General features: G+C 43.5%; 2 protein-coding genes across 2 annotated transcripts in view; both read right to left on the reverse strand.

The window, feature by feature from the left end:
* Nucleotides 1–9,911, reverse strand: part of LOC308310255 (ER degradation-enhancing alpha-mannosidase-like protein 3) — a 31,724-nt gene extending 21,813 nt beyond the window's left edge. Inside the window, exons 1-6 of the mRNA XM_080756515.1 lie at nt 8,962–9,911; nt 8,420–8,465; nt 3,681–3,781; nt 2,722–2,761; nt 1,698–1,810; nt 215–368 (exon numbers count right to left, since the gene is read on the reverse strand). Coding sequence (XP_080612641.1) covers nt 215–368; nt 1,698–1,810; nt 2,722–2,761; nt 3,681–3,781; nt 8,420–8,465; nt 8,962–9,119 — 612 coding nt within the window. The 5' untranslated portion in view covers nt 9,120–9,911. The remainder of the gene's footprint in view (nt 1–214; nt 369–1,697; nt 1,811–2,721; nt 2,762–3,680; nt 3,782–8,419; nt 8,466–8,961) is intronic.
* Nucleotides 1–11,330, reverse strand: part of rcl1 (RNA terminal phosphate cyclase-like 1) — a 106,779-nt gene that overhangs the window by 57,858 nt on the left and 37,591 nt on the right. The window lies entirely within an intron of this gene.

The following is an 11,330-nucleotide window of genomic DNA, read 5'->3' on the forward strand; positions in this document are numbered from 1 at the left end:
AATAATACAATCGTTTTTATGGACCTTTGATATAAAAACACACAGAAATGAGAATTTTCCCATTTTTTTGGCATCCATTGTTAGGCATGCCCATATGATGACCACGGATATGGTCTAAAAGTGTGAAAAACGTCTTTTTCATTTCACTGCGCCTTTAATGGAACGTGTGGAGGCAACACACACACACACACACACACACACGCGCACGAAATACCCTGGGATAAGGAAGGCCACTTGTGGTGTTGAAGGCAGGCAGTAATCTGTGGCCCAGCTCTTTGGCCATGTGCAGCAGCTCGTCTTCGTACCACTGCATCCTCTCGCCCTTCTGACGCAGCAGTTCGGCCATCACGTGGGCCCCCAAGAGCCCCCTGGTGGTGGGGGGGAATGATCAAGGACAGAGGGGTCATTATTGGCCAAATTTAGACCGGAGGTCGAGTCTACAAATGTCTTCCAAATCATGACAGTTTTCTGAAAAAAAACCCATGTTTTCTTGTGTCAGTCGTTCTCTCAAACGTTTTCATGTCAAGGACTCCTAAGATTATATGTAATCGGGGCCGACAGATCGCGGTCTAGCTCTCGCGTGAAATGCCAGACCAGCCTCTCCTCTGTAGCGGGAATATGAAGAACGTTTTAACCTACTCGCCAATACAAAAGGCGGCTTGTGTCATTAGAAAGCCTACTTTGAGTCCCCCGTACCACACGTATAAAAAAGGTACTTTTTGGCCAGAAAGGGGTTGTTTTCACCGGGCAGGAAAAAATATTTTCCGTGAGGTTTTTCTCTTGGCGATATCGGTAGAGGGCGCAGTGGAGTTATCTATAAGTATTTATTTCCGGGTGGGGGAAAAAAATCGCTTTCTGGCCAAAATGTACCGTTTATACGTGTGGTGTGTGGGGGGGTCTCAGAGTGCATCCACTAAGGAAAGTAGCCACGGTTCCATAGCCTTAATGCAGGGTAGAATTAGCATTAGGGCTATGGACCAGAGCTAGAAGGTCATTAGAATATACAAACCATAACCAATATAAGAGGTGATGCTTAGTATTTGGTACAGAAGTACAACTAAATGCAGCAGAATTATCATCAATATGATTCCACTCTGGACACACGTACAGTATGCCTCCCTATATGTACGGTACACTGAATACTGAATTATACTTTGAAACGAGAATGTTTTTGTTATAACATGTTGGCGACATTAAAAGCATCGATAGAAAACTTCAATTCAAAATAGTTTTTTTGTAATTTCTCTTAGGTTTTCTAAGCTCAATTGCCACCCACAAAAAAAAACCCCGGAACTTTGAACATTCAGTAGATTTTCTGTGGTCTGGGGCTTTTCTGGCTCAAACAAGTGCTCCGATTTCCCTGCTGACTGTGATGTCACAGTCAGCCAATCCCATATATGACAATGGGATTCGCCAGCAGATGTCACCGTTTTCACACCGTTTTGCCTGTTTTCATTGAAGCTCAAAAAAGGCTTTAATTTACAGACACAGAATAAAAAAGAATCCCAGACCACAGAAAATCCACTGAAGTTTCAGGGTGTAATTAAGCTCATAAAAACAAATACAAATAAAATCAATATCATGAAACCTTTTAATGCCAAGTGGTGACGCCAAATTTATTTCAGAACCATCCTACAAAAAAGTATCAATCAATCAAATCATGTTTATTTAAAAAAAAAAAGGGGGGGCTAACATACCCCAAGACTCTGATGTTGGTCTCGAACACGGACACCACCACGTCGTTGTCCAGGCGCACGTCTCTCACCGTTTTCTTCACGGCTTCCTCAAATTCGTCGAGCTTGTTCAACACCTGTGCACACATATCGTTTAACATATCGTTAACACCTGTGCACACATATCGTTAAATATATCTTTAACACCTGTGCACACATATCGTTTCTCGTCACTGAGCACGGAGCGTGCAACGATGTTCTAGGATAAGTGTTCGCGATTTTTCAAAAAATAGCAGACCTACTAGCTCGTAGCGCGGCACTCGGTGCCGCGCTATGAGCTTGTAGATCTGATGAGCTTGTAGATCAAAACATGGTGTGGATTCAGAGCGAGGACGTTACAAAACATGGTGTGGATTCAGAGCGAGGACGTTACAAAACATGGTGTGGATTCAGAGCGAGGACGTTACAAAACATGGTGTGGATTCAGAGCGAGGACGTTACAAAACATGGTGTGGATTCAGAGCGAGGACGTTACAAAACATGGTGTGGATTCAGAGCGAGGACATTACAAAACATGGTGTGGATTCAGAGCGAGGACGTTACAAAACATGGTGTGGATTCAGAGCGAGGACGTTACAAAACATGGTGTGGATTCAGAGCGAGGACATTACAAAACATGGTGTGGATTCAGAGCGAGGACGTTACAAAACATGGTGTGGATTCAGAGCGAGGACATTACAAAACATGGTGTGGATTCAGAGCGAGGACTTTACAAAACATGGTGTGGATTTGGAGCGAGGACATTACAAAACATGGTGTGGATTCAGAGCGAGGACGTTACAAAACATGGTGTGGATTCAGAGCGAGGACGTTACAAAACATGGTGTGGATTCAGAGCGAGGACGTTACAAAACATGGTGTGGATTCAGAGCGAGGACATTACAAAACATGGTGTGCTAATATGGCTGGAGGGTCATTTAAGCCAGGATGTCTTGTACAAAATCCACTCCTAGCCAGCATGCAAAACAGGGTCAGAGCGAGGACTCACCACCAAAGTGTCCAGGGTGTCGATCAGCGTGAGGGAGAACCTATAGGAGACAGAAGAGACGGTCAAGGGTTAACCCATTCTGACCCGAGATCAGATTCTAAAAAATGTCTTCTACATCTTCTACATCTACAGCCAGCAATGGGTAGAACGCTCCCTGAAACAAATGCAGCCTCTGTGACACATCTAGGGGCCACAATCTGCATTCAAAAGATGTTCCCGGAAGCTTTGTCATTGGTCAAAAAAACGGTCGCAATGACTAACCAATCAGGAAGTAGACAGGCAAATCGACCAATGACAAAGCTTCTAGGAAAATGTTTCAATAGAGCGTCGCAGTCCCTCCCCCTTTCAGAACAACGAGTGGCCCAGGAAATAAATCCCAATGCATTTGTCCCATAGGCATTTCTTAAAGTATTTATTTAAGGGTGCGTGATCAATGCTCTTTGGCCACTCAGAATAGCCAAATGGCATTGATCACGCCTCCAGGTCTTTAGTGTACTCAAGTTAGGGAATAAGAGCTGGTACTTAAAGGGACACTTCACCCTTTTTGCAAAAGAAAATATGTTAATGACGTTTAGAAGCTTTAGAACACTTTCCTGGGGGGTCTTTATGTATGCAATATGTCTCTGATGTCATGGACACTGGGCTCACTTCCTTCCTGGACTACATGTTGTCTCGACAGTAAGACAGCTCTCCCCCTATCCACAAGGAGGAGCAGTGCACCAAAGAAGTATGGGAATTGTAGTCCAGGAAGGTAGTGAGACCAGTGTCCATGACAACAGAGACACTGTGCTCACTACTACAATCTAAAATAGCTAAACCCCACATATCACACACATAAAGACCCCCAGGAAAGTGTTCTAAAGCTTCTAAACGTCATTAACATATATTTTTTTTTACAAAAGGGGTGAAGTGTCCCTTTAAGACACGCAAAATACAGCCCTATAGCTGGGTGTACTTACTTCCCCAAGGAGTCGTCTATGTCTCCTCGGTTGGGTTCCAGGCCACGCACCCTCCCCCTGCAGCTCAGAGGCATAAGCTCATCCGCTGGGTATGCATATTTCTGGAACACAGTCAAGGGGGGGGGGGGGGGGGGGGGACAGCAGCGGTCTGCTATGAAGCTCTTCATTTAATTACAAAAAATGGACAAACCTCACCTATATTCATGGCATGGAATGTGTGACAGTCAGACAGTGCAAACTGCAACGTGTGTATAAATGGCGATGAAGTAAAGTGCATTCACGGTCATAAAGTTGTAGTGCCACAGTGTGACAGCCAAGTGTGTTGCCAAGACTGACAAGGAAAACATGCAGAATTTCTTCAGACGTCCGAGGAGGCATGCAGTGCAGGCCCTTTTTTCTCCCCACCACGTACGTGGTGGTGTGTGGAATGGATCATGTGAGGTCCTCTGCGCGCTCTTCTCTCCTTCCTGTATAGTCATTAGTCAACGATCAGATTCACTGGTCTTCTTGACAATGAGTGCGAGGTTGTTGTCGTCGTCGTCGTCTCGACAGCCGACACCATTGTTGTCAGTGAGCTGACACCCTTTTTCCCCCCAGAGTTTTCCGTGTTTACTGCGATTGCGGCCCCGCAGCTGCGTCATCGAGAGGTGTCCGCAGTACAGTAGTCCCCCCACCCTTCTGCCTCTATTATGTGAACTGAATCGTCCCCCCAGGCTCATCACCATTGTGTCAGCTAAGAACTCACTCTCGGAGGGGGCACATTGTTTTAGACACATTGTTTTAGATTAGAAGCTCTTCATGGAGCCCACCAGAAGTGTGACCTGGACCTCACAGAGCTCGACCTCGACCAGATGTGGACCCGACCCCTCCACGGAGCCCACCTGCCTATTTCTCTGTCTATGTCTATCTCTCTCTCTCTCTCCCCCCCGAAACGGTCGAGGCAGATGGCCGCCCACCCTAGAGCCGGGTTCTGCCTGACGTTTCTTCCTAAAGGGGAGTTTTTCGTTACCATTGTCGCAATATTGCTTGCTCTGGGTGGATCTTTGTTGGTTGTAAAGTGTCTTGAAACAACTTGTTGTGATTCGACACGATAATAAAATTGAATTGAATTGAAGCAACACACCCATTGGGGATAAATAGGCGCATGATCATTTGGTATTTAACAACGTGAATAGATGGTGCTAGTGCAGCATTGCACCGGGCAGAAAAAAAAATAGGGCTCTGGAAAATGTCTGCCAGCCTACATAAATCTCATACACACACACACACACACACATAGCCTGGCAGTGATTATTATTATTTGTTGTACTTCTTGGCACATGTACAGTGTATGCATGGGGAGGTGTTGAGAGAGATGTTCATGTCTGTACCGTTACACACATTAAAACCTCACAGTTGTTCAGTATGAACAGACTCCTACAGATTTCCACTGAGCAATTCCAGTGGGAAAGAAGTGTGGGTTTACGCTACGTGCTCAATGTCAGATCAGTTAACAAGTTAACCCATTCTGACCGGGCACCCATTTTGGTGTTGGCATCATGTTATGCTTTAGCTATTGAAAAATAGCAGATCTACAAGCTCATATCACGCCACCGAGTGGCGCGATACGAGCTTGTAGGTCTGCTATTTTTGAAAAATTCGAAGAATGACTGACATTTTTAGAATCTGATCTCAGGTCAGAATGGGTTAATCAGACCAGTGTGTGTCCCGTGGAAACCTCGTATGAATCTGATCTCAGGTCAGAATGGGTTAACGAGGAAGTAAAATGCACTTCTTATCGTCTTCCCACACGCCCACATGTTCCCAGTTGGTCTGGCTATTCAAAGTACTCCATAAATGTTACTTTACTAGAATTTCGTGCGCGCTACGCGCGCACTCATCCCAGAGCGACTTTGCCACGCACTATGGGAAGAAATAAATGGCGGGAGTTGACTCCACATGTAGTAACGAATGGGTTATTGGAAATGTACCATTGTTTTGTCCTGAATATTTCCACAGCCTAAGTACTAAAGGATTGTGACTGTGGGACAGACATACAGTCTGACATACAATAGGCTACACGTGTGCACAGTGAATAAACAATGACCTATATGCCCAGAGTTCTTAAATTAACATAGTTGGATTTTAACAGAAAGACAATGCCATAAATCAGTCAAAGTAAGTGACAGACTCAACAGTAGCACACAGCATGCAAGGCAGCGATGCATGCATGCAAACATGTTTGTCCAGCTGAGATTTAGTGTCTCCATCTCTCTGTGGAAGAGGTTGCACATGACCTGTACGGCCACACTGAGGCGCTCCAACACAAACACAGACACAAAACAACACCACGCTGTTTGTCCAGTTGACCCAAATCAACACCAATACCTAGCCTGTTTGTCCAAAACACAGTATCTGCTGGCCACGTGTCTACTTCGCCACAACCTAATGTTAGTAACAAATGTAGGGGAGAGCCGCCAAGGTTGTAACGCTTCACGGTTGTAACATGGACGTTATATCTTGATTGGTCAACGCCACCATGACGCCATCGCGTCAGTATGTGTACAGCAACGTACTCTACGTGGCCAGGAGTTTGAAGTTTGAAGTGTTTACCTTCAAAATGCGTCTAATTTTACACCTGGAGTATATGTGTGGTACAATTTTTGTCTTTGGTGTTGGTGAATAAAAATCCACATGGATGTGTTCATGCTTATGTTCTTCATTAGTTTGCATCGTGTTTAGACGGAATTCACGTTCATTCTGGTCTGTAAGCAACTGCAAAGAAAACTTGCAAAAGCGGGTCATTTGTAACATGTGTTACAAATGGTCCGCTTCCATTCAATGCCATTATATGTAATATTTACATATTTGACATATTGGCCAATATTATATGTTCTGAAATGGTATTGTATCGTGTAGTGTATTCTGAAATTAGTTTAGGGTTGTATAACGTTGTACAACTCAATCAATCAAACGTTTGTTTAATCAATGTATTGCCCCATTGAAAAAAAAGAAATGGCCAAACTGGTACTGGTACACCCGATACTATTTAATATTTCCCTTATGTTTGATACATTTTCTTATCACATCCATGGTATAAAAACAATGCTAAGGAGTTGCTTCAATGAAATGTAATTGCTTTAAGCTGAGAACGATATGTTTAATGGTGTTTTTTAGCGTTGTTACATTTATCATGCATGCCGTTACAATTGATCCGATATGCGCAGCAAATGTAACACTGAAACAGCGTCCACGTTCGGTTGAATAACTCCCGACCTGTTTTATCAAAAAAATAACTTGAAGTGGTTTATGGTAGCTGACATGTGTAGGTCCGTTGCCTGAAAATATTACATGTGTAGCTAAACGGATCTCTGAGTAAAAGAATGAAACGTGCAAAATGTTACATCCTTGGCGGCTCTCCCCTATTAGTTTACTCACAGCACAGCACCGTCACTCCTGTCAGTTATTTCGTCCTAATAACTTGAAGTGGTTTATGGTAGCTGACGTGTAGGTCCGTTGCCTGGAAATATTACATGTGTAGCTAAAGGGATCTCTGAGTAAAAAAATGGAACGTGCAAAATATGTTCTAAAATTGTATTGTATTGTGTAGTGTATTCTAAAATTAGTTTAGGGTTGTATAACGTTGTACAACTCAATCAATCAAACGTTTGTTTAATCAATGTATTGCCCCATTGAAAAAAAAGAAATGGCCAAACTGGTACACCCGATCCTATTTAATATTTCCCTTATGTTTGATACATTATCTTATCACATCCATGGTATGAAAACAATGCTAAGGAGTTGCTTCAATGAAATGTAATAGCTTTAAGGTGAAAACGATATGTTTAATGGTGTTTTGTAGCGTTGTTACATTTATCATGCATGCCGTTACAATTATTCCGATATGCGCAGCAAATGTAACACTGAAACAGCGTCCACGTTCGGTTTAATAACTCCCGAGCTGTTGTGTGTATTGCGTGGTGAAAAGGCCGTGTGTTTGTGTTGTAAACAACTCATGTTATGTCTGCGCACACTGTATGTTGCTATGGCTGCTGACGTTAGCATGTGTGCTATCAGGCAAAAGCTGAGATAGATATGCAACTACTACTGGGGAAAATGCCATACAAAACACAACACCTAATTTCGGAATGTTATTGTGACCTATTGAGCACAATCAGACCATCATGATTTGCTTGCTGGACCTATAATTAATTTATTAGCATTAAATGTCCACTCGCCCATCCAAAAGAAAAGCAAGATGGCTGCGACAGATTGTGAGCGCGACGGACTACGGAGGCCAGGAGGAGCAGAGCTGGTGACGTAAGAGGCAGGCAGTGTTGCCAGGTTTGCGAATTGTAAGCGAGTTGCAGTGTATGCAAGTAGCGTGGTTAAATTCCTTGTTTCTCGGCGTGTTGTGGCACCCGTTTATCTGCTGGCTCGATCGTGATTTTCATAAAAGTAATATTTGCAGAGTAAATAAGAAACTTGAACGGCTAAAAAATAGGCTATGTCAGTTCGGGGAGGGTGGCGAATTTATTTTGCATATAGAGATGTGTGGTAAAAGTGTGGTTCGGTCGGAGATAGAGCATGAAGAATGAGTATGGGTACACCTTTTCACTTGTATATAAGATAGATAGATGTAGCAGGACACCACGTCGTCTCACTCGGTCAAATTATCTCAAAGACCTGCCGTTTTCGGACATGACGTCATGAGGCAATCACGTTAAAAGTGATTGATGTTACTGCGTGCATGCACTTACCATGTAACTGCCGTAGGCGTGGTCAAACATCTCAACTATTTGCTCCCTACAACAGAAAGAAATAAGACATAACAGAAAGTAGTAAATAAAGAAAATGGTGTATGTTACAATTTAGGCATTTGGCAGGCGCTCTTAATCCAGAGCGATTTACATTAAAAGCAAGAACAAAAAGCATGGCAATACATCACATACATGAAAAAGTAGTTATCATGAAACATGCGTAAGCTAAGAACAGTGGCATATCTATATAATGAGACTATACAAATGTAGCAGGTATATAAGATATACAAGTTATATAATACTATAAAGTGTTGTGTGACTACATAAAATGCAATTCCAGTGCTGTCTATGTAACATGCTATAAGTCTGTATAAAATGCTATCTAAGTCTACATAAAGTGCTATCTAAGGGGCTAGGGAAAGTGCTACGGGCCATGATGGTGGGTTTTCACACTACTATGTTCTCACATTCACTCTCTCTCTCTCTCTGGATATAATTTATATATATATATATACACACACACACACGCCACATAATTTCACCTGATAGTATTCTTCTCCTCTGGTGACATGCTTGAACTGTCTTGACAATACACCCAGCCAAGACAGCTCGAGAGTAGCAGCGTCTTCAGCATCATTGCGATGCCAAGCGGAGGGGACAGGTGGTCCCGCCGGTGAAGATGAATTCCTATGCCACCCATTTAATCTTTGAAACAGGTTAATCTGCACCAGAGTCCCTCTGTCCTTCGCCCACGCACAAATCAAACACTCCAACTGCAAACAAGCCTTTTGCTCCTCTCCGACTGCAACCCGCGGGGGTCCTCCTCATTTTGGGTCAGCTCCAGAGTCCAACGTTGAAAAGTGGCTAACGAAACGGGACAGAGATATGTCCATATCTCTGCCAATGAATGCAGTTGTTCTATGATGCAAATGTTGTTTTTTTTAAAGCCACCTCATCTCATCTCACACATCTAGGTCCACTTGCCTTGACTTATTTTGTAAACAGTGAACACGATATGCAAGTATATATCTACATTGGCTTCCACGGTTCACTTTTGGAAAGTCGTTTCGAAATCTTAACTGTTCAAAGTAATGAATAATCGCGAGCGAACGGGAACTTTTCCCACCCCCTCCCACACACAAAGCCAAGTGTTAATACAGAGAGACAAGAAGAGAGTTCGCTGTTTGGCTATAGCTAAATGCTAATCAACAAAGAAACAGGGAGGACTATATACTACCACTTCCACTGACTGGACGGACGAGTTAGCTTCCTCGGCTAACAACAACTTAGCACAGTTAGAGAAGGCTGAAGCGACATCATCTCCATTTCACCCCGGCGTCCTGTTACTGTTCGCTGGATCACCACCACTGTTCTCGACAGTTAAAAGTGAGCATTATTATGACACGTAGCTAGGTAAATGTCACCGCCAGGCAGTAGGAGAGGAGATCACTCCTCCTTCACGTCTCGAGTCGTAATGTAATGTTGTACAGTACTGTACCCGGACACTACTATTTACAGAACAACAGTCTGTCAGCTCAGCTCACTGAGAGCTCAGCTGGCCGGAGTGGGAGTCAACTGGAACTACTTCCGGGATTCATAACTTCCGGTGAGAGGCCAAAAGGCAAATTAAATTATGAATAAATGAATGAATAAATGAATGAATGAATGAATGAATGAATAAATTAATAAATAAACAAACAAACAAACAAACAAACATACATAAATAAATATATATATATATATATCCCTTTTCCCATAATGTTTGTATTTTAACGAGTCTTTGTTTGTCTGTCTTTTTGTTTTGTGCGTAATACAAAATACTAGGGTACGCGCGTGACATCATCATCAAACCAGGAAATTATGCAGGAACGCCTACTGAGTGACAAAGGTGAGGTGATAGCGCGCGCACGCACGCACACAGTCACACACACACACACACACACACACACACACACACACACACACACACACACACACACACACATCAGTGGTGCTCAAATAATTAATCTCAAGGAACCCAAAACGTATATGAAATTGGCCGCCGACCACCATCTGAAAATATGTTGTTCCAGGGACCCCCCCCCCCCAGAAGCAAAGATTTGAGTTTAAAAGCAGAGAGGGGACACAGACACACACATGCAGGTTCCATTCTGAAGTGATACATACACCCCTAGCTGGCATCTCACCTGAGTCCTATATTTATAGCCTATATCTAATCACTGCTGACTGCTCACATCCGGTCTGGTGAGAGAATGGATCTGTGTGCGTGCGTGTGTGTGCGTGTCATAGGAGGCCTTAGCTATGTTTCACCAGTTTCAAGTGAAACAGGCCTCCACCGTCAGGGGGGCCTCCGAGCTCCAACTGAACGTCAGTCGTCATGTCAACCCCGCCACTCTTGGCCCTCTCTATATCTCTCTATCTCGCTCACTCACTGCCTTGCTCTCTCCCACAATGTTAAGTTACACCTATTTTATGTTAATAACCTGGGTAAAATGTGCAGCATTGGGAGGTAAAGGAGGAGACACTTTAATTGTGAAGGGACGACAGGATGAGGAGGTGTTGTTGTTGCTAATTGTCGAGAGTAATGGCTTGCGTGTGATATTGAACTGTGAACAGTCAAACTATTTGTATCAATACGGCTGCATCAACAAAATAATTATGTCATAAGGTGTATGGGCGCGCGTGTGTGTGATGTGTGTGTGTGGTGGGTGTTGTGACGCAAGTCGAGGTGTGCCGCAGAATACTTTGATATTTGTTCAAAATGAATGATGGGTTAAGGGCTCTCACTTGGCACAGTAGCCTAACTCCTGTCCCGTTTCATTCTGACTGTACTGTAGTCAGTCGTCAGGGTGCCTGTATTTTTATTCTATGGTCTGTGTCGTCCTCAATTGGACAAAAGCAGCAACAGGCC

The sequence above is a fragment of the Protomyctophum bolini genome, assembly GCF_963924005.1.
Source record: "Protomyctophum bolini genome assembly, chromosome: 22".
NCBI lineage: Eukaryota > Metazoa > Chordata > Actinopteri > Myctophiformes > Myctophidae > Protomyctophum > Protomyctophum bolini.